Here is a 25446-nt window from a genome sequence, read left to right on the forward strand (position 1 = left end):
TTTCAACTAATAAAATGATTGTTTTAAAGAAATTAGGCCTTTTGGTATCAAATGATTAGATAATATTAATTACTAAACTCTCTGAAACAATATACTCCAGTTTCATAAACAAATTCACAACATAAATTTGAATAACACGTTTTTTTCGTTTTCATTCAAAGAATTTCTCATGCTTGTTGCACTAACAGTCTTTTTTCCTTGCAAGCGATATAAGAAGAATCAGAGGCCTAAAATAGTAGGCAATGGTGGAGGAAAACAGTAGTTGTGTTATTTCGACAGATACAAAAGATCGTAAGCCAAATATTTATCTACCTCAACAGGTGCAGGTGCCACTGTGGTAGTTCCTCTAGCCAACAGAGTCGTCTTGCTTGTAGCCGCTGTGATCCTACCAATTGGCTTCCTGGAGGTGAACAGTGCAGCCAAGTTAGATGGGGGGCGCGCGCTGGTGGTGGTCCGGGGCGTGGCGGAGGTCTCCGGCTTCTCAGTGGTAGTGGTCGTGGTCGTCCTCGGGGCTGCAGGGGGAGCGCTGGTCACGACGGCCTTCTTCACGTTGCAGACCACATTGCGGGAGAAGTCACAGGAGTCAGCGGCCTTGTTGAAGAACAGTCCTGTCAAAAGATTTACAAATTTAGAATAAGATCTATATGTTCTTTTTCTGGTATCATCGTCCCTTGTTGGTCATCATCGTGTAACTTAAATTATTATATTTAATTGTAAGACACTGGCTCGGCTTGAATCTTGCGATCATACACTTTATGTGTTTATCTTTATAGAAGCTAATAAAAATATGCAGTGAGAAAATGAATAAATTTGTTGTACTTAATCTTATCTTAACCTGGGTCATTCGCATTGTATTTTTTTTAAAATTTTAGTGTATTGGGGAAACAAACAATCAGTTTTACACTTTTATATAAATAATTACATTTTACATGTTGCATTAACCAGTGAAGTTTCCACATAAATTTCATGTTACATACAGAAAAAAACATAAAAACACCTTAGAGAAAATAATGGAGATATCTTAGAAATTTTCCACACAGCTCTCAATGTCGCTCCTGTGATCAAGATATTGGATTTCATTATTTTATTTTTTCATAGGAGGTTAAAATTACTTTTTTATAGAAATATTTTCATCATGAGATCAAATGATTTCACTTCAATTTAAATCTGATTCGGTATTTATCAATATTTTCGTTGAATTGTTGTTTTTTTTTAAATTTTGAATGAAATATTTCCACCGGGAATTGTATTACATTTTACGAGGAACATACCTGATGGGCAAGTAAACTGATGAGCCACAATTCCAAGATTAGATGGTCCACTGTCCAAACACCAGAAGTACTTCTTGCAGTCGCGAGGATGAGGGAAGAAACCTTCTTCTTCGCACTTGAAATCTGGAAAAATCAATAAGACATTTAAGGGCATTTCCGCCAAAATTTGTAAAAGATTTTTGGACTTTCCATTCCGCTACTTTTAAGTTTTATTTATAAGTTTTCACAAATACCAGATTACTAAAAGCCAGGATTTTTTGTTCAGTTTAAAAAATCTGGGACTAACTACCATAATATGTACTCCTAATTGCCCAGAATACTAATGAAGGGTAATAATGTGGATTCTGGGGGTTATCTTTAGGAGATATACATGTACCATCTTGAAGTTTTCTGTAGGCCTTTTTAAGACATACAATTTCGTAGTAGATTATTTTGATGTATCTCATAAGGTTTAGCCAGCGTTAACAATGTGGTGTTCGAAAATTTATTTTTACGACTTGATTATAAAACATCGACTTTTCTCTATTTTCTATAAATAAAATATTTATGTATTGAAGTGAAACTTCTTTACGCACGTTAAGCAATTTCGAGGACCGGAGTAAAACCAACTCATGACCGTCATCAAAAACCGTGATCATTTCGCTATAGGAGCCTAGCCAATATTATATACCTACTTTCGGTGGCTTTCTAAACTCAGCTTCGCAGTCTAGAGGCAAAGTGCCCGATTGTCGTCGTGAAGAACTGAGGTTCGATCCCCGCTTTAACTAATTTTTTTTTTTCCTTTTTGTGATTTTTTTAATAATATATTTTTTTTAAGTGATAAAATGCTCTCATGCTGCGACTTTTAGATATTTTGACTATATGATATTTTGGTCGAATACGTAATAACCGCGGTCTAGAGGCAGAGCGTTCGACACTCGTTATGCAGGACCCGGGTTCGAATCCCATATTTTTATAACTTTTAATTTTTTTTTTATCAACGATTTGTAATAATGTAGTAAAAAATTAGATAAATTTGTTAATTTAAATTTAATTTACTTTACGGTACCTATATGATATTTTGGTCAAAATATAGCTTACAAATCGTATATCAACGATTTGTAATAATGTAGTAAAAAATTAGATAAATTTGTTAATTTAAATTTAATTTACTTTACGGTATCTATATGATATTTTGGTCGAAATATAGCTTACAAATCGGTAGAGTCGCTCGGTATTTTGATTAATTATTTTTATTTTGAATCATTAAAATTACTAATCAAGGCCGATAACGCCGCGTCGCGCGAAATATCCCTCCTCGCGGTCTAGAGGCAGAGCGTTCGACACTCGTTATGCTGGATCCGGGTTCGAATCCCATATTTTTATAACTTTTAATTTTTTTTTATCAACGATTTGTTTTTTTACTTATAAATATGTCAATAGACAGAAAAAAAGAGAGAGAGAAGAATACTAAAAGTTTCACTTCCGTCGTGCGTAGGCTTGCCGCACACTGTATTTTTTATTTATTTAAACCTTTCGGAAAAAAAAATCCCAAATGATAACGAAAACCGTATCAAAATCCGTTGCGTAATTTAGAAGAACTAAGCGCACAAGCTGACAGACGCAGATAGCGACTTTATTTTATACTATTTCACTTTATAAATACAAAAGATTGTTGATAGGGCACTTCAGTAACATATAAAAATGTGTTTAGTAAGAGTGAAATTGTATATAATTTTAGTAACTATTCCTATGTAAAAGCCCTAAAAAAGCGTTAAAAAATAAATAAACAGTGTCACGGAGGGGAACTAACGAATTCTTTACCAGAAATGTTAAACATGTTTTTTTTTCAATGTAGGTCCAAATTTACGCAAAAACTGTATATTTTATATCAAGCTATTTAAGACACCACCGAATTTACAAACCTAAAATTAAATTCAAAATCAGACTTTGTTTAATTCAATGTTTCTTTCTACCACGCTTCTATACCCATTTCTATGGGACATGGTAAAAACACACTTCAACTCCAAATAATTAGTTAAAAATATATACAGGTTCGACGATTGTATTTAATTGACTAAATAAACTAAATTAATAAATTAGTATGTTAAATATACAACTTTCCAATATTTTACAATACATAACTACGAAAAAACCAATCAAAATCGTGGGACATGACAAAAACACAATGTACAAGCTTTGGCGAAAATGCCCGTAAATCAATCTCCACCACACAAAATAAAGATCCCACAGTGAATAATAATGCTCTTGGAGACTATTTTGCGTATTAAAATAAATAAATTATATGACGGTCAGTCGTCTGTCTGTGATCTACAATTGAACAACCAAGGAAACGATATCACTACCCAGATGGGCGACATTACATGGGAGGTATATAAGAAAAGATTTGTCTATGCAGGACTTCAAGATTGTACCTGTTCCTGGGTCCGGAGTGGTTGGTGGTTCAGGAGTGTTGACTCCCCAGTCAGGTGTAGAATCAGCCTGGGCCGGAGCTACGGTAGATCTTCCTCGTTTTGCAAAGGTCGCACGTTGGCGAGAGGCCCTGTGAAAAAAAAAAACAGTTGTTATCAAAATGTTATAGAGCATATATATTAATGGTTAATTACACATAATTAACCAATTATTGACTTATCATCAGTTCCTTAATTGGGATAAATAAAAAGGGGTCGGCTACAGATGAGGCTGCCGACCTAAACAAAACTTTCGTTTTGGTCGGTAAGAGCCGAAAATAATTGGCAAACAGGATTCATTTTTGATGGAGTTCTACAAAGTTGGATGCCAGAAGAATTATGAAGACGAGGGGGAAATGCTTAACGTTTTGTAAATGCTTTATAAAATCATGTTAATTTGCGAAATAAATAGGTACAAACAAATTATTTTGAAAATTTGTAAATATTCTTACTTGGTTGTAGGTTCATCTTCATCCGCCTCCGCTTCAGTGACCCTGGTCTTCTTCCTGTTGTTTCTGATGGTGTTCTTAGTAAGGTCCTTGTCTTCGTCGCTGGTCTTTGAAGGCTTCGATGGCCTGGTACGCTTCCTTGTCGGTTGAGCTTTCTTTGGTGGAATCTTTTCGGATAACCTGAAAAACAATTATTTTTGTAACAAATCCACTTTAAAAAATGCAAAAATCTGTTTACTTACGTTTCCTAAAGTGAAGAAGTTAGTATTACTGATTTTACTTACCCAAGACTTTTATAAAGGGCTCCCTTAGCGGCTTCGATCAGAGGGTAAGGTTTTCCATGACACTTTCCGCGGAAGTCATCGTTGTCAATAGACCAGAACATGATACCTGAAAAACAAGATCATAATTTTAATTTCAAATTTGTAAGGGAGGTACGTATATATTTCTCGACGTTTGTTTCAAACGATATTTGTAATGATGAATGTTTGTTTCATTATTACGCAACATATCCGCACTGGAATGAGATACAGAATCGAATTTAATTTGAGAAAGTGTAGTTTTTGAACAGTAATAATGTGGTTTACAGAAAAAAATAGTAGAAATTTAGGGGACGCCTGATGAAGACACGAATCAACTAATTATTCGTTGTAAAATGAGGGGTTCACGATGAACGAAGATATAATTGTAAGGAGAATGTATAACGTGAAAGTGCATTGTAGAAGAAGTTGTGGACGCCCCTGAAAAACATGGCACGATCAAGGGAATTAAATACTTATGTGTGGTAAAATGAGGAATGCATATTCCAAGTAATATTAAGAATAAGAATATTGTTGAAAGAATAAAGGGGTGTAAAGAGAATTTATGACGTGGGAAGTATACAGTTGAAGAAGTCTGAAGCTGTGAAGAAGCTGTAAAAAAAATTCTACAAGTCTACATTTCATTTTTTAACAATAATAGTATTTCCACTTTAACACTAAGCCGAGTTTTCAGGTACACTAGAATTCACAAATTCAAAACTTACCCCAAACCATTCATAACAACGAAATCAATTTGTATAGCAAAAAAACTATTCTTGTCCACTGGGGGTGTTGTGGACGAATTGCTTCAGAAGCAGTTATGAACTCAGGAGTAACGTGGAGATATTGAATAGAAATAACGGAACGCGGCAGTTGGAAAATTTGAGGACTGGCATTTTTTTATGGAGACGCGAGCACGCCTGAAGTACATAATTCTTAAAGGTGGCTTCATCTGTTAACATTATTTTTCTTCTATTACTGTTTGTCAAATAGTTACCTCCGAGTTTGTTTTCAGCCACATACTCTGCCTTCTTCTTGACTATATCAATGTCATCATATCCCACCCACTGGTTTCCTTTGTAGGCGTAGGGTCCCATGGCCTTGGAGTTGGGCTGCACCACGGTCCATTCCTCTTCTTCCTCTTCGTATTCTTCATCATCACCCTCCTCGTCATCTTCATCGTCATCGGCTTGCCTCTTTGATCGGGTTTCTTTGGGCATCAGGCTCTCGCAAATCTAAAAACCGAAAATATTTTAATATCAATATTTTTTCACACAACTCAAGATTGCCAACTGCTCGGACCCAATGGAATAATTGTATTCTTAGTTTGGGGAGGTGGACGAAATAGGAAAGAGCAGGGTTGGGACTTGGGACGAATCTGATTATTGACCTACGGTCACTATAACTCTAAGAATAACAAATTCGCGTGTTTGAAGAAGTGATATTTTCACAGCTTTTTGCTGTAGTTAAAATGAAAGAAATTACGATAACTGTGGCATTTAAATTATGTTGATGAATAAACATTCCAAGACGATTTAAATTGCGCCATTTTTGATTTGCTGGCAAAACGACATGCTCGTGTTTGTTCATGTATGGCGTTGTTGACGTCACGCCAACCAACGTCGGTGACAGCCGTCTTACCAGTCAGTAGCGTTTTCTACGTTGTATCCAGTTTGAACTGTTAATGAATGTGCGGTTTTAGTAGCGTTTTAAATATTATTATGAATTAATATATTAAAATTACAGAACAATGATCACAATTTAAAAATATTAACTTTAAACCTTCCAGGCATTTTTAACGGTTTCCATAGTTTTTGAAATTATCCAATTCATGTAACTTATCTCTTAAGAGGGTTATACTGAAAGTGTCTTCCACTCGGAAGACAATTTCATTCAAAGAAAATATTTTCTTTTTATAAAACTTTTGTATGTTTTATTTTATTTTTACCATAGGTCATAATGTAGGGTCCAGAGAAACGGGGTTCGACAAAGTATTATATGCTACAGGTAGGTAAATTTAAGACGTAAATGTACGGATAAATTTGCAAACTGAAACGCGAACCGAGCAACGAATTACGGAAAAGGAACGAAGCAACTGCAAGCGGCGTTTTGCGCCATTTGCAGTTGCTTCGTTCCATTCCCATAAGTTGAGGTTAAGTGATCGGCTCGCATATGTATACGGACCATAAGAGACAGGCAATTCACACGTATTGTCCTTTTAAAACATCTTTTTGTACTTGCTGGCACAGGTTTTGCCTAAAAAGGCGTGTAAGACCGCGGCTTTACGGCAGAATTACGCAGAAAACCTCTTTCACATTTTAATAATATAATTCTATTGATGTATTATTGTATAAGACCACTTAATAGAATTTCTATTTGCAATATTTTTAAAATATGCGCATTCTTTCATAATCGGCCATGCAATATTATATGAATGTATTCAGTTTGTTACGTTAGTGCCCTTATTGGTAATTACGGAAATCATTAAAAGTAAATTCTAAGTATTGACAAAGTTGCTTTGCATCACGGAATAACAACAAAGTTGCTTCTGTTGGTTGTACAACATTATAATATTTTAATCATGTTAGAATTTCAATTATTTTCGTATTATTTATATCGATGTAATTATGCATTTATTTATTCATCATAATCTCAATAAAATAGCTATTCAACAAAATTTTACAGAGATTACAGATTGTACGGGCAGGAATGAAGAAAAAAAGAAAATGATAAAAAAAAATTAATAACTATTGAGCTGTGTTGTATATTTGAGATATAATCAAGATAAATTCGTCTAATACGAATGTATTCCGTTTACTCGCACAAATAAAAATGATTACATACGCTACCTCACTATTACAGCGCATTGTCGAAGTTAGTTGAATCCTTAGATTTGTCCCCGTTCTAAGCCATCTCTTTGGTATTAAGAAAAGACTCAACCAATGCAACAATTCCATAGTATGATAGAAAAGAAAAAAAGGACAAACCTATGATATTATTGATTACTTATAAATAACTACAATAATGTAATGTACACTCCTCTCCCAAACACGCTTCTATAGAAGAGTAGAATTCAAATCTCTTTTTGTGTAAAAACCCAATTTTAATACGATTCTATATGTAATTACATTATTTCTTTAATATAAAAAAGATTCACCCAAAGTTGCACCGTTTGCACATAAGTTACGAATGTATAAAGTGGATCATTTTTTTATGTATTGAATTTTTACACAGTCTCATTGGAAAAAAACTGTTGGGAAGTAAGCTTCATATATGCACGCACAGATGGCAGTGCATAGAGCTTGCGTGGAAGTCCGCAAGATGGAGCCAGTGGTCAGTAGTCGCCAGGGCCAGTGGGTAGGCTCTCAGAGAAACTGTTCCAGATTCCAATTAGCAAGCTTCTAGTTAGGTCGACTATCGAGTCACCATTATAATACGTGGAGTATTAATAAATGCCTGATTAATCTAAAAGAACAATTTAATTGTAAACTCCTTCCAAGACGAGTTGGAGACCTGTTTGAACGAATACAACAAAAACAAATAGGTTGTGTAGTATTTTCGGTAGCCGAACAAAATAAGACAGTGACATAACAGAACATAATAAAATAATAGGTTAGATTAGTTCTATAGCTTGCTTCTAAAAGGGCCAAAGTCAGTTTTTTTTTAAATTTTGTGAGGCCTATTTAGAATTCGCTCTTTTCAGCAAGTTTGAATTTTCTAGTGTAACACTGGCCCATGAAAAACGAAAAATCTTTTCTCGAAATCGAAATGTTCTATTAGAATTTAGAAGTTACCCCGATTTGGAGGTAAAATATGTATCGAAAAAATGACATGCCCTTTTAGAAGGAAGTCACACCGATTAGGTTTAAGGATAGGTTAGGTTTTTTTAAGGATAAGTAGACTTGTTGGTTAGGTAGGAATTGTGAAAAGTATAGTTCTTACTTCGTAATAAGCCAAGTATCCCTTTTCCCTCGTGGCATCTCCTTGTTCTCCAGGGCCGTCGGCGGGGGCTCCCAGAGCATTGGATTCAGGGTTGAACAGAGTGAAGGAACGACCATAGGTTGGTATTCCAAGAACTAGCTTATCTCTGTCGGCTCCAGCGTTGATGTAGTGTTTAATGGAGAAGTCCTAAAATCATTTATACTTATAGCTATATTCCAAATACAATAATATACATGAAAAAATAATGAAAATACATGCCCACGCTTTCCCAAAAAGACAGCATAAAAACACCATTAATGTATGCATTTATACCAAGCATCTTTATGAACAAAGCCGATTAAGACCAAAAAATGCACTACTAAAAGCCGACAAGGAAAATCTTTGTGAAAATAGCTCATTTTCAAACAGCATACCTTTTTCATCATTGGTTTTTGAACTTTCGTAATAGGAAATCGTCCTAAAACGTTCTTAGTTCAAAAAATGTATACAATCAATAATAACTGGATTTTTTTACGTATTATTTTAGATGATGTTATATAAGTACACTTTTACACTTACGATATTGAGTTCAGCGTCAAAGTTGTATTCGGAAGCAGCTTCTAAAGCAAAGAGGGGAGAGTGATGGTTGACTGCTGGCTCGAAGGCTGAGTGGTAATCGTAAGACAGGATGTTCATCCAATCAAGATATCTGAAAATTTAAAGAAACAATAAAATTCAAATGCTCAAACAAGAATACATTCTAAAACAATTGAAGTCGCAAAAACCAGAGTGGCCTATTTACAATACGACGATTTTTGCAAAATGAGCAAATTGCAGTATGCTTTTATAATTCATTGTTCTTGCAAGAAGCTTTTATGTACTTTCATCTACATTATTTAGACTAAGAAGTATTTTTAGATCACTAGCATCAAAGATTATTCCACAAGAAAACCATTTTAGACCAAAAACACCATTTCGGCAAAGTTTCAGATAGGCCACTCTGGTTCTTGCGGCCTCAGTTATGTAGGAGGTTTTTCATCTCCTTCTGTTTTTAAAAGTCTGAATCGCATGGTTTCAATCCTTTCTTCCACATGTGCATATATTAAATCCAGTATTTCAGTGAATTTATTTGAACCTACTGTACATGTATTTGCTGCCTCTTATTTTTTTTTAAATTCTTACCTCGGCGATCTTTCGTAAAAGTTTTTAGCATTCAGTGATCGATTTCAGCTAGTTTAAAGTCAAAAATACCCAACTCAGAAAAATAATCTGTACCTTTTTGGTTCCAAGGCATTGAAGGCGATATTGCATCATGAAAAATATTGGTCTACCTGTGGTCTTCCGATAGTATTTTTATGATCTTCCTGGGCCCTTCCTGTAATATACTTTTTGTAATTCCTTACCAAACCCCTAGCGCTGTTCATATACCAAAATTAATTTTCCCATTTCAAGCCCGATTTTTGTTGACTCAGTATAATTATAACAAAACATCGATTGGCTATCAACATGTACAGCTTTGAAACATCGTATTCCTTATTTGTGCACTCCAATAACACTGTTAAAGCCATATCCACCAACAATATAAAGGTTCTCTATCCTCGAAAAATTGCTTCTAGGGTAACCTCAGGGCCTTCTGTGTAGAGTTATCATAAAAACTGTATTAACCTGTTCAATTTTGGGACATCGTATCCCTTATCGATATACTCTATCCCCGCGGGCACGGCCATGGTCACCAACAGCCTGGGTCTTCCAGTCGCTTCCGATTCCTTATCGAACTCCTGGCGCAGCTCCTGTACCAGCTTGGCATAGTTGGCACGGTCTTTGGGCTTGCCACCGTCACGGAACGAAGGGTACTCCCAATCCAGGTCAAGACCGTCGAACTTGTTCTGGCGCAAGAACTGAAACAAATAATACCCAGTGTTAGTTTAGATTTTATTCATTTTAATGGTAACGGTAACTTCGAGGGTAACACCAAGATCTCTGATCAAATATAGAACATCAGACTTAGCCCTGTCCCTGTGTACTAATTTCACAGCACGAAATGATCTTTCATCGACTTCATGCTCAGTTTATACAGATCGGTCAGACATTTCAATGGCATTTTTAACACTAAAGAGTTAACAACAAATTATAGTAATTAATTTGATCCCTAGGATCTCATTGATGTAAAACCATCATAATAAATATTCCGTTGGGTCCAAATTCTGCAGTGGCTTAGCCTCTACGTGGAAATATTTCCAGATGCCAGGATATCCAGAATCATGTCTGAGTAACTACCCCAGTAGAAGCCACCCAGAGGCAGACTAAGGAATGCGTGAAAGTCAATTGTATCAAAATTAAAAGGCTTTATGGAAATGGAATTGAAAAAGAAATGAGCGGTTGGTTCGCACCTTGGTATGTGGCGTCGTGATAAGTTATGGTGAATAGCCAAAACAATACACTTCTTTACTAGTAGTTGTGTGAACAGACCGGCGTCCAAAAAAGTATATTTATAATTTTCTCTTATTTAATAATTCAAAACCAAGATTTGTAAGTAGGTACTTAAATACCCACCTACTTATTTATAAGCCTTAAATATTTTACGTAATATTTTTTGTATTTCAAATAAAGAATTTTTCCAAAGAAATGCCATCTAAATTACAAATCTTTTTTCAAACTTTCTTCAGGCCGGTAGATACCATAATATTGATAAGTCCGATTTGACAATTCGTAGTAAGAACCGCGATCATGTGAACTCCTGAAAGGTAGAGATGAAAAGGTAGTATCCAACAAAACCACCATCTTGAATCGGAACCGGAACGTAACAATTTTACAGAAACATGAAATGGCAAATAGTCGAGTTAAAATAAAAAAAAGTAGTTCAATCACCTTTGTGATGTATGTTAAAGTGAGAACAATAAATTTTCGTTATAAATGAATTAATCATTGGCGCCCACATTTATTTAGTAACTTTCAATTAATTTTGCGTTGGTAATATTCTTGCTAAATAGTTTGCCTAGTATCCCAACGGATCTTCATTAATTTATTGAACCAACCTATTCATCGACATACAGCAGAGTAATATTCTCAAACCTCCAAACAAAACATTGTCCAATGCGAAAATTGACCATTGACATTTTAATTTGATTATAATTATTTACAAGGTACGTGACACAATCGCCCGTCCACAATACCCGACGCAGAAATGCCGTCAATCTACATTCTTGTCTGATTAATCCAGGATCATTTGCATACTTAGGAAACAATTTTTTGGAAGCGAAGTGTGTATTCAAATGACTGTCGTGCGCCCTGCAATGAACACCTAGAAGGTCGCCTTCTATGATCATAAATATACACAGGTATGAATGTATTTTTAGATGCTGGGAATCGGGGTTTTTGTGGTTAAGTTTTTTGCAGGGACCAACAACCAACCAAGTTTTTGACCGTAAGCCAAGTCCTACACAAGCAACTATTAAAGCTTTTGATAATCATAATAGGACTAATAAAAGGATTTATGTATTTATTCTAAATAATCCACAAATAATCGTTATTGAGTTAATATCATGAAATTTATATAAGTATATTTCGTAAATGATGGTTTGTATTTGAAGATTTTTTGGTCGCGTGTAGTAGCTTATATTGGTAAACACCTTTGTTTGTTAGTTGTTGATATTCAAAAGTGTTTTCATTACGAAGAAAACTAGAAGTGCCTAATTTTATGTCTCGATTGGGTAAACATTTGTATCACGAAACACGCCCACATGGCACGTCTTCTTTATTCTATAATTCATTTTGGTGGGGGTAAAACGTTCGCTGGCAATCGAACTTTTTAATAGATATTAAAGGGGGTGACAGATTACGTTATAAATTCAAAGCGTTTTATACAACTTTATATTGATCGCCATACAATCCCATACACATTTATTTATTTATTGAATGATTTTTATAGCGCCGCTTATGTGAGATATCACCTCAGGGGCGCTTTACAGTTAATGCAGGTATTACAAAAAATATATAAATATTACAAAAAATAATTGAAATTAAGTTAAATAAAATGAAGTACAGAAACATGTGACACAAAGATGGAGAATCTGCAGCAAGAATCCTAGGTGGTGAGGAAACTGGGCCAGCTGCTGCAGCGAGAGTGCACCGCGTCCACCAACAGTGCCAGCACGAGGTTCGTTATCCGTCCAGGTATGTGTCTGCTGCTAATAGAGCGCTGACACAATGTCCTCTCATAGATACCAGACCTTGGCAGCACCGCTGTGACATTCGACGAAGATAGAGGATGTAGACTCTGTAGCAAGAATCCTAGGTGGGGGGTAACTGGACCAGCTGCTGCAGCGAAAGAGTGCACCGCGCCCACCAACAGTGCCAGCACGAGGTTCATCATCCGTCCAGGTATGTGTCTGCTGCTAATTAAGCGTTGTCACAGTATCCTCACATAGATAACAAACCTTGGCAGCACCGCTGTGACGTTCGGCAAGTCCATCTTCGTGTAATCTTGTTCCTGGTGATTATGTAAGTGTTGCAATGTGCCTGCAATAAAAGGCGACGGTCGGGATAATAAATTACCCTGGGAACTTGTAAGGTCATTCAGAGTTTCCAAGAATTCCATTGAAAACATCTGGCGTACCTACAGTTACCGATTCTCGTCCCTGAAGATCTGTCACACCTGAAAAGATGATGTGTTAAAAGTGTGGGCGTGGCGACGATATGCGCCGTGATCTGCTAGCCTGGCTATATTTGAAAATTATGCGACAATTTACAGAGCGCCGTAATTACGTGGTTGTCATCTGTCAAAGTGGCAGATCCCATACAAAGAAATGATATTCCGTGGCAGTTCCCCAATTGATCTGACCCCCTTCCTTGAGGAAGATTATAGCATAGTGTGTCATCCCAACATATAAAACGTATATTCTAATACATTTACAGCTAATGTATCTAAGGCTTAATAGTTTTCAGTATATAACCGAAATACTCTATTTTTGACACAAGTTATGCTTCGTGAAAAGTCAGTATTTACCATAAATTCTAGGATTTATAGTTAAATTAACTCTTCGATAAATCATTTTCTGTAGCACGCTCATTGCAACACGCAGGTTATCCGCGAGCAATAAAGCAATCCTATATAAATATTAAATAGCAACATTGTAATATTATAGTGTCACATGAAACGCATAAAATCTAATAAAGTCGATCACGTTCTGAGCACTGAATTAATATGTCGTATGATATCACCAAAAGCCTGCCAATATACATCGTCTGGTGATCTAGTTTCTCAGGTATGTTCTAGCTATAACCTTCGTCTGTGGTTGGATTCAGTCCAATTGACTCAGTGTACTGTGCACAGTCAAATTGCACATTTAAAATATGCCGAAAAGTTGTTTTTGACTTGCCGAACTACTTTCTTTAGTTACGAGTATTTGCGGCTCAATTATCAGTTCACCTTCAATTTTATATGTCAGCATCAAGATTCTCAAAACTCAACGCATACATGGACATACATATATGGATTTAACCTCAATTGAATGCATATTTTAACATTAACTCCACACTATGTCATATTTGTGGACTCTATGTGGAGAGTTTTTTTGAGGAAAGGAAGTAGTGAATTTTGTAGGAGGGAAATCAATCCGCATTCCACTGCCAACGAGAATGATTCATAGAAACGACCCGTTCGCACGTGGAAAATGTCACATTTATACAAAATATTAAGCGCGATTTTGGCGTGTTTCCAAATTATACACCTCGGAGCATCTTCCGTTTAAACTCCGGTAGAACAAAATAATTTAATTTTCTAACAGTACTTACCATTCAGTTTCATCTAACACCCAACACTGTCTTTCTTTTGAACAAAGATTATTAAATTAACAATGTTATTCAATCAACAATGTCGGTAGGAAGTTTGTAAATATTTTTATAAACGTGTTTTCATAATGTCAATCGCCATGACTCATCTTGATATTGTATTGGGTTGAATTAACATTTACGAAGGTTTTACGCAATTTTTTAACAACATACTAAAAAACCAATTATGTTTTCCGCAAGCGAATGGTATTTTAAATGCAGATATTTCCCAGGTGAGATATGATGACTAACTATCTATTAAGAGCCAAAAATATGTATATTCTTGGTAAATCTTATATTGTAGCTAATAGGCATTAAAGTTGCTTGACAAACGGAGTCTAGAAACGTTCGATTTCGTGCACAAAACTGGTTTTTATTTATTTTGTAAATAATTTTATAAGAAAGCAAAAAAGTTAATCAAGTGAAACTGTCACAGATAATCTGTATTTTTAAAAAGTTGTTTCTTTTATGCGTTCATACATTTCTATTGAAAAAAATATATTTTTTAGAAGTTTACATTTATATTTTTTATTGAGTAATTTATTTTTTTATTTGTATTCTACTCAAGCAAAACCATAGTAAAACCTTCAATTTATCTAAAGCATATTTTTGGTATTGATAATGTACACCAATTCGTTATAAAGATTAATGAAAATAGTGATTTGGCATTAAACTTCGCCTTAAATAAAATATTATGTAGGAATTAAAATATGTTTTTATTTGTTATAATCGTAGATGTAATATTATATTACAGGTTGGTACTTTAGCGGTTTTCTGAATTTTACAAACAAACACTTCAATTTTGAAAATGAAATTTAAATTCAAAGCAAAAGTTATAGAGTTCATTGAACTAGAGTTGCAGACAGATATATGATTAATAATCAGCAAATATACTTACGTCCGTTTAACTCGTGATTTGCTTTGAATGTAATTGTCATTTTCAAAATTGCGACTGATTGTTTGAAGAATTCACTTTCATCAGAAAATTATTTAATTGCTATTTTCACAATTGGAACTGATTTGCCGAGAATTTAGACTACCTTGTGATTTTATACGAGTCTGAGCTATTATTATTTAAACATAAATTTGTTACACTTATATAAAAATTACCTACACCCATAATTTGATAGTCACTAAGTTTTGCAAGAAAACTTTACATAACAAGGTAGTGTTTATATCAATTAATTTAATATCGTTGATGTATTCAGTCCAGCCGATTACAGAGTGTTACATATTGTGGATATGTGATTCGCATACGAATCTTATATGTCGCTAGCCTCTATTAACTACATTACGTGGCCGGGGCAATACTAACTAAGGCAGTACCTAGTCGGGTGATTGGCTTGTGATGAAAGTGTGACATGGATTACTTAGGAGAAGTTTGCAAGCAAGTGGAATTACTTCACAAATAACTTTGGACGATTGTAATTATCACCAATTTAAATGGGTTGTTGGCTGGATAATTCTGTGGTTCTCCAATCCACAGAATCCAAGGATGCGTGATTACTCTCGGTGTGTAAAATCAGAATTCGAATATTTTCAATTTAGTTTTTATTTTAATAAACTCACGTTACAATAATTTAATGAACAAAACATATCGCGTCCGTTAGATGAGATTTAGGGCTAAACGGGCGGCTGAGACCACTGGAGAGAGAATGAAATGATTTCCGCTTGAGGCATCTCGCGCGAGGTTGTAATGTTACCAGTAACACGTGAATGTGGGGAACTGTAAATGTTATTGTTATTTTCGGGAGACGTGAGCTCCCTATAAGTTACCCTACAAACTAAAAAGTTCTAGGAGAGCTACTGTCATTGCAATTACTGTTATTTCAAACACAGCTAACATTTTTCCAAAGAAGCGAGGCTATAGCGGTCCAAAATGGAGTGCTGATACCTACCCTGATGTGTGTCAGCGAGGCATGGAACTGGCGGAGGAAGTTCGAAATCAGACTGAATGCTGAAGAAATGAGATGAGGTAAAACCAAGTATGATCGTGGGAGAAATGTGGAGATTCCCAAAGAATGCAAGGCTGGTGTAAGCGTAATGAGCAAGATTAAGAAAGGAGTGTAATGCGAATTTATGACGCGAATATGGATGGTAGAAGAAGTTTGGGACGTCCGAGGAAGACATGGCACGATCAAGTGAACCAGAAGCCTTGTCAAGAGTCGGATTAACAGAAGAGTATGAATGAAACGATGTATGAATGTGAATGAGACAAGGAGTGTGTGCTAATATAGAGTTGTTTGACTTCCGTTCTCTCTGCCTACCCCTTCGGGGAAACGGCATAATGGTTAATTAATGGTGTTATTAAGTTTTCGTTTTTTTCTGTATTTTTAAGATGAAATTAAAAATCTTTTGAATTATTATTAAAATTTCTTAGTTTTACTGGCAATGAAATGAAAAATTTATCTTTAATGTATTTATAATTGAATTGTTTACTTGAAAAGTTACAGCGTTTACTTAAACTGTTTTTTTTTTCAAGTAAACCCTGGTGAGGTGGGCATTGTTCACGATAATTGTCTGTTGTATCTGGCTCTTTGCCAATCGCTCTTAGAATACAGTATTATCGGATAGTGAAGTGCAAATGACAATATCATAAAATCACTCATTAAAACCCTAAAAGCCATAGTAAAAATTATTCTGAAAATCGTTGTAAGAACTAGCACTGATGAAATCTTCAACAAACATAACATCATGTCAAAACAACACTCTTGTACATTCATAAATACAAAATACAAGAAAAAACAACTAACACATAAGTTAGAAACACTAGATCTCAAGGTCAAAAACATATCCAACAAGCAACTACACATACATTTGTGAAAAAAAGCTATTTATTTATTTATTTATTGCATCTCACTATACATAAAACACTTTTTTTCACATAAAAATCAACCTCACTAGGACTGAGCCTGTATCGAGGTTAACAATTTACATTTGAATGAAGCAAACATAAGAGTAATCACAAACATACAGATACAAAATATTTCAAAATATAAGAAAAAATAAGTATAAGATGTGTTAACAGATGGGTAATTTGACAGTATATTGTAACAATATTTGAACCATAACAAATCATTAATCATTATTCAAAAGAAGAAGCAAAGTAGATAATCGAGACAGATAGAGTGACATTCAGTTTTTAGCAAATGAGACTTATATGGGAATATGGGAAAATTTAAATGGGAATTAAAATTTAAAAGGGAAAATATATAAGGGAAAGGGCTATACTATGTTACTAAACTCTACAACAAAATCCCACTCTCATTCAAAACTCACAATGTATATGTATGTTCAAAGGTATTAGGAACTAACACGAAAAATTCTGCCTCAACACAGGCTAGCCTAGTGAGGCGGTATTTGAGAAACCTCAACTGTACTTTTATTTTCTTTTTACCTTCACAATATTATGTTTGTATTTTTCTGATAATTTTATAACCTTTAATATAAAGGTTACAAATCAATGTACACCATAATATGTATGTATAGTTGTAATGTGTAAACTTTCCTAAATAAAGATATTATTATTATTATATATTATATTACAACTATATAACATTCAAATATCAAATAAAAGGCTGGATACAAAACATAGGGAGATCAGAAATAGATAATATACTGATACCGAATACAGACTGAAACCGAAAGTAATATATTTATAATTATAATTATAATTCTTTATATTATCCACACTACTAAATCTTAATCATATGTAAATTAAATCCTCTGCACGGGAGATCCCAATGAAGATATCATTATATCTATCTGTTACAAAAAATATAATAAAACACTGAGTATTATTATTATCTAAACAATAAAAGTGCAGAAAACTAACAGTGTTCAATTTAAGCAATTATTAATTTATTAGTCGATTATTATACACTACAGATCTAGATGACCATCAAAGTATGGTAAATATTTTTTTATCAGTGGTGTAAAAATTAAAAAACGTTTATTAGTAAGGGTATAAAATTCATTGCTGGCTTATGAAGTGCTTTCAGTGGTCAAAATATTACCAAATTTTCTTATTTACGAAGCTGGCTAATAAATTCTAAATCACCTCGCAATAAATAACATCTTAATTGTATAAATCATCATCTTCATCACGTATCATAAAACGCAGAGGCGTTAATTTATATCCTTGATATCAAATTATGATTCACAATAACAAGCCAAAAAAAAAAAAAAAATGAAGTCCACTCCTCCGCATTCCATGTTCAAACCTGCCATGACACATGAACTGCAATCCAGAGTCATTAAATTCAACAAATAGAGCTTTTTTCACATTGTGACATCATCTGACCCAAGTTTTTATCTCAACTGAGAGATCTGTGTGGTGTCCATTCATCACCGGCAATCCTTGAAAGCTTTATCGTGTCAGTCACGATTTACACAATCTGTTTCAAACATGATTCAAACAATGGGCCATGAACGTAATGGGAAACGCCCTTTATAAACATCGCCATTTTGATGCAATGTTGCCGTTAATGTAACGAGTTTATCTTGTCCTTTACTGGTATTTTATGTAAAACTCATAAAGAGAGGGTGATCTGTTTTCATACTGAAGGAATCAGTCGCAGTTTTGCGAATTTCGCTTGATTGCTCCGATAGTGATGAACTTCTTACCCACAGCTGTATCGTATATAATATAAAATAAGTCACTATCCGCGTCTGTCTGTTTGTGCATTTACTTCTTCTTAACTACGGAAACGGATTTTGTTAAGATTTTCACTACCATTTAGAGAATTTCTTCCGAAAGGTTTATATATATAATACATGAATATTATATTTATTGAAAGTAGAGAAACGCCGGGTACATGTCAGCTAGTTTTTTTTTAAATATTAAAATGATTGTTTTTCATCTACCTGTGTGTTCAATTAAAGCTTTCTAATCATAATATATTTTTTATAAAATATGCCAAGATCAATATCATAGATTGTTTTAAGCACACTTTTAAATAATATAATAAAAAAATCAACCCGTAAAAAGTAATTTTACATCTATTTTAAAATTTCCTTTAAGACATTTTTCTTAATTTATTTTTTGTTCATTGACTGTGTATTGAACCTTCCTACCCAAGTACTAGAGTCGATATCTCTACCAACCTCGCCAAATGCCGATCGGGTAGAACCAACATTTGTTTTGAATATTAAGTGCTGTAATGTAATCATATTTCAGAGGAATGCCTACATGTCTATTGCCACCAAAAGTTAATAGAATGCATTGTCATCAACAACGAGTCTATTTACCGAGTTTTAGCTTGGTCGGATATCGGGAAGTAATTCAATTTCCGCTTCCAAGATTTGCATTTATTCACTACCGAAAATAAGAGTTAAATTCAAATAGACAAATTTGTTTTTGGTTAAAAGGATTTTTCCCACTTTGAAAAAGTCTAAAACCTTTCACCTTGCTACATGAGAATATACAATAATACCTCAGCACTATTAAAGTATGGAGGATTCAAACATACTTATTTATTACAATGAGTTGCAGCAATTAATGTTTCACAATTATCTCTCTACGAATACCAAAGCTTCAGTATTTGATGTAAAAAAATCGAATATATTACAGCAACTTACAAAAACAAAGCAACCAAAGGATCGTGTAGCATGTGTTTTTTATAATGGTTTTGAACATCGAAACAGCCGCCACAATAATAAATTCTATTAATATCATGTCCAATGACTTTGTGTAAGTTTTTTTTATATAAATGCTGATAAATATCTACATGTTGATTGACAATTATTTAGGACGGGTTGTTTCGCAGAATTAGAACAATTCATCAAATTGCAAAGTTAAAAACATGTTTTGTGAAGGTTCCCTTTAACTTCTGCTTTTATTTCATTGTGGGCCAGTTATTTCTCAGAATCTGAAAATGAACTTTGCAATTTGATGAATTGTTCAAATTCTCTGAAACAACCCGTCCTTAGTGTTTTTCAATGTTTTTTATTCTGAAAAGAAAAAAATACAAGGACATCTGAAGGTGTCTACGCAAATTATTAAGCAGACTTTAATATGTATAATGAACTAATTAACATAAAGGATTTTAACGTGTCATTAGCATACTTGGTATCGGTTATTTAATTTGTCTGATGCTGCTCATGTCCATATTAACGCGGTTAAATGATTTATTAAAAAAACTTCCTATATACTTAATGGCTGGCTTTATGTAATGCTGTGTAAAAACATGTTTTTTACACGAAAGGTCGTGTAGAGGTACCAAGAGAGTTTTACATAAATGCGTATTTTAATATACAAAACCTACATAATATATTATGCAATGAACCCTACGAAATTAGAAAATATTGTTTGGATATACAAGTATAAGTCGTGATATTATAATGAATAAATAGCTGGTTTGAGATATAAACGCGAATATAAGCCTTTAGTAAAAAAAACATGCATTTAAAATAAGTTTAGAGAGAAAGGCTGAGAAGTATCCGGTAATTCAGATCTGGTCACCAAAGACAGTTTTAACCATTTCAAGCAATGCCATTTCGGTTCTGAATTATGGTCTAAAAAGTGATGAAAATATGCCAAAAGTATATTTTTATTATCATTTATTTTTTATTTAGGAAACAGTTATTTATATATTTAGCATAAACAGCAATTATTTACAATACTAGACCAATAATGTTCCATTAATTCTAGTCGTTGATTCAATATTTGCACCTACACAATATATTTATAAATGACAAAGAAATATAAAGAATAAAAACTATAAGGAATTACAAAATGTTATAAAAACAATTAAAGACAGTTAGTAGTAACACAGTTTTCGCATGATTATAATAAAAACAATAAAATAAACTAAGACGATAGAATTATTTCACAAAATAAAAAAATTAAGTTATCAGTTTAGTAAGTTGAATTTAATATTTTACCTAGTTAACAACCACTATGTAAATTGCCATCTCAACACAGGCGTTCCACACCTAGTGAGATGGGCAATACGTCTCTATTGTAACTAAATGTAATATTAAAATAAAATAAATAAATATGTTTCCATGTTACACTTGAAAATATCTACATCTCGTAAGGTATGGTGAGATTTACAGATATAGCCTATTAAAGAGTTTTGCGCATATTTGGCTTTGCTTTTTATATTAAAATAACACAGATTATTTTTACTAAATTCATTTACGCAAGCTGGAATTGATAATTGGACGTCTATGGCAGTAAAATCTAAAAAAATGTTCGATGTATTTAGGTACTTATTTTATGTTTAAGTAAAAACATTTCGAGTGATTTTTTTAACACACCCAGTGAAAAAATCGCTCTCATCAAATAGACGTCGCAGGCGCCAGCATATCTCACCCGAGATCAGAGCACATAACCTCGAGTCCACCGTCCACCGTCCAGAATACAAAGCAGTTTTGATTCTGTACGTAATCTGTCAGTATGAGATTATTGCAATTGCCGCGGAATACTGAGACGCTAAGGATCTTGAACCTTGAAGGTTCTCAACACCATCAACTACCTTTAAAAGTATGCTTAAGAGCATCTCAAGCAACAGTAATCCTATATTATTATTTCTCATTCTATCAGGAACATAATCAGATGTGGATTTATGATGAAACAAGTATTTCAAGTACCCACCTAAAATGGGCTTTTCAAAGCAATTTCAATCGAATATTTTATTTCGAATTCATTCGAGAACATAATTTGTGGTGAATTTTCCGTGAAACAACTTTTTTGAGTACCTACCTAGGTACACATAAAATGGACATTTCAAAGCAACGTCAATCTAATATTTTATTTCAAATTCATTCGAAAATCAAACTGTGGTGAATTTTGTAGTGAAAGAACTTTTTCGAGTACCCACGTAGTTACACATAAAATGGGCATTTCAAAGCAATGTCAATCCAATATTTTATTTCGAATTCATTCGAGAACATAATTTGTGTTGAATTTGCCGTGAAACAACTGTTTCGAATACCTACCTACACGTGATGTGGGCATTTATAAACAATATCAATCCAATATTATATTTCGAATTCATTCGAAAACCTAAACTGTGGTGAATTTGTTGTTGTTCTTAAAACAATTTTCTTGCAACTTACCTGAAAATAATATGGGCATTTTAAAGTAACAAAACTCAAATATTTTTATTTTGAATTCATTCGAGAACATAATCTGTTTGAAACAACTGTATCTAGTACAATATATACAGAACAGAACACTTACACTGTAATGTTCCGCCCTTTGACTTCAACTTTTTCTTCTCTTCTTTCTACGATAAATTTTCTTTAAGTCCCATAGGTAACTTTTCCATAAGGCTTTGGTTATGTATATATCCGGGGTAGGAAGGTCCTCCCTGCCGTCTTTCATTCCCTTGCCTCTCTCTTTATTACACACCCCTTCAAGTGTGTACATCCTAGTTTGTCTACGTGACGTACGACCTTGAACGTACTCATTTCACGTGACGGATCAGTATAAAAAGGCTTCACCGAACGTTGTGTTGGTTTTTTGTTTCTCGGTTTAGAAACCTAGTTATCTATGTATGTGTGGTATCCCTTGGTTCTTTTGAGATAGAGTGAGTTGAATTCATTACCGCTGTGTTTTAAAGCCATCTCATAAACCTGATTTTTCTGAGTCGCCTGCTCTTCAAACTAGCTACGTGAGTCTACCTGTCATAGGATTATGTGAGTATAATAAAGTGTTAGATTTTATATATGTGATATACATACGATAAATTTATGGTGTTAGTTGTCGGCGCCATCCATGTATATATTTTGGGAGGGGAAGGAGAGGAAAGGAAATGAATTTTTTTCAAGCTAAGATTGACTCCTCCTCTTACCAAACAAAACTGATGGATGATAATTTGAGCAAGGCGATCGATATCTGCGTGTCTGGATATCACAACCGGCCGGGTCTCCCCTTGTTCCAAATCGGCAACCGTCACGCCAGAATAAAGAAAACCAGGTCTCATCACCAATTTCAGAATTGCCCCAATCTCATACACCTCCAGGAAAATCTACTTTACTGAGTGTAGAAGGGGAAAACCATGACATCCCTTGTCACGAATCTAGTCGCGAAAATGTGACACGCAAGGTCCTAAGTTACGTGCCACCTCTAGAAAACGTTGTAACTCCCTCGCCGTCGGGGATTTACATCCCTTTCTAGGTCAATACATAGATAACACACGACGATCTTGTCGACATTTAGCCTGCTTTTTAACGATAGGTTGTGTGCCTACCCATTCAGCCAATTATCATGTGAGATATATGTAAGGTCTACTCGAAATGCCAAATTTAGGATGAGGACTGTCTGTATTTTAATATTCGGTTCTAGTAATTATTTTATGAGGTTACTAGCATCCTCGTGTATTAGGTATGGGTAACTCCTACTATACCTATACCTATCCTCTCAGGTAGGTATAAACGGATAATTGGTTTGATTTTTGCATTTAATTTAAAGAGGCTGCCTACCTCTCGAAAGGTACCTGTTGAGAAAAGTTGTTCGGTTGGTAGTTTTATTTCGGAGATTACCATCTCCCTCTTTCGACTTTAGATTTGTTTTTGTGCATCCCAATTCGTAACTTAGAAAGTCAAACAATAGATGAAAAGTATTAAATTAGAAAAGTCAAATAACAGACGAAAGATATTCATTTTGTTCTATCTGGTTGCATCCGATCGCTTTCTATTTGGGCGGTCATACGCTAGCAAAACTCCCCCTTTGACTGACTGTACACCGCGCCTCGGCCTATATATGAAAAGGTCATCGGCCCGTCTCCCTTTTTCAGCTGGTAGATAGTCTGATTGACACATTCCCTTTCGAAACATTATTTGGACGACAGGGGTTGTAAACTTGGATGCTGTATCCGTCCTTTAAAAGGGACTTCTGTTGTTTAATAAATAATATTAAAAAAAACTCACCCTGCTAGTCACCTCCAAATCCTAGTGTGAAGCTTACCTGGTTACACACTATATAGCTAAATCAGTTTAATTTTCGGTCTCCTCCCTACCGGCATTCCATTACATTAATCATTTTCTCCTTTTAAGTCCTTGTAATTTGTTCCATTTTGGTCCCCTCCCTACGACTTTAAAAGGGTAATTAAATATTCCTGTAAATAAAATTGTACCTCCCTAATCTGTCAGGATTCGAACCCACAGTTAATGATATATTTGTTTCTCTGGTTTTCGGTCTCCGTGGATAAATGCCATCTCGCCAAATCAATAACCTAGCCCGATTAAACACTTCCCGCCTTTAAGTACGTTCACTCTGTTTTAAAAACGCAATCATTATTTTTATTATTTTCATGTTTTTAAGACAAGCAATCTAGTTCGAACTGTATACGAAATCACGTTTAAATCAACACAACTTTATAACACAATCGCGATTGCACAACACCTGGCGCCCCTGAGGTGGGTTTTTACAAAACGGCGCTCTACAAATTATCCAATTATTATTATTGTCATTATTATTAATTGTTTTCTCACTGAGTCCAACCACTTTCACTTCACACAAAAACCGTTCCAATAATATTTCACTTTAATTCAAAAACCAACAAAGCTTTCTAACGCCATCTGAATTCACTAATTCACTGCAATTTCAAACAACACTTCTCATTTGTATCGATTTCACGGAGCTGTCAACGTACTCAAGTTCAAAACCTCACTGACTGTACCTGCGCCCTGTCCCGTGTGAATATGTTTACTCCAGGCCTGTCTGTCAATAAATCTTCCGTCGTTGTCTAAACAAAAAATTTTTTTTGAGCACGTTCGTTTATTATTTATCGTTTATTTATTTTCGTGATTATTCAAACCATCACAACACCTAATAGCATCTCAATGCTACAGCAATCCAATATTATTATATTATCGAGTTCTTCGAGAACATAATCTGTCGTGTGCCCTTTACAAATAAGTGCACAGTACCTTAAGGCATAATTCTAGAACAATTTAGCAGAATGTATGTAAAAGCAACGATTATACCACGTATTTTAAAAACACATTAAAGTAAATTTATTACTATCAAAATGGATTGATTTAATTGATTAATAATTGATTTTATTTATTGATACTTAAAAATATTAAAATTCTGATGCTGTGGAGTGAGGAAAATAATCATTTATTTATACCTAATATTTATTGAATACAAATGGAAGATTCCTCTTGACCAATTTTTTTCCTTGTATCTTTTTGACAAGCTTATATTATTTAATAATTCATTAGTATCTAAGATAATTGTATATGAACCTTGCCTCGGTAGATGTAAAAGGAA

General features: G+C 34.3%; 1 protein-coding gene across 1 annotated transcript in view; it reads right to left on the minus strand.

Moving 5' to 3' along the window:
• LOC149420564 (uncharacterized) overlaps positions 1-25446 on the minus strand; it is a 197920-nt gene that overhangs the window by 86296 nt on the left and 86178 nt on the right. The window contains exons 5-13 of the mRNA XM_089636802.1: positions 10056-10288; positions 8970-9099; positions 8412-8597; positions 5467-5704; positions 4455-4560; positions 4174-4350; positions 3686-3813; positions 1272-1394; positions 313-608 (exon numbers count right to left, since the gene is read on the minus strand). Coding sequence (XP_089492928.1) covers positions 313-608; positions 1272-1394; positions 3686-3813; positions 4174-4350; positions 4455-4560; positions 5467-5704; positions 8412-8597; positions 8970-9099; positions 10056-10288 — 1617 coding nt within the window. The remainder of the gene's footprint in view (positions 1-312; positions 609-1271; positions 1395-3685; positions 3814-4173; positions 4351-4454; positions 4561-5466; positions 5705-8411; positions 8598-8969; positions 9100-10055; positions 10289-25446) is intronic.

Source organism: Hesperophylax consimilis, chromosome 10 (assembly GCF_061612785.1).
Source record: "Hesperophylax consimilis isolate HC1 chromosome 10, BYU_Hcon_1.0, whole genome shotgun sequence".
In the NCBI taxonomy this organism is placed as follows: domain Eukaryota; kingdom Metazoa; phylum Arthropoda; class Insecta; order Trichoptera; family Limnephilidae; genus Hesperophylax; species Hesperophylax consimilis.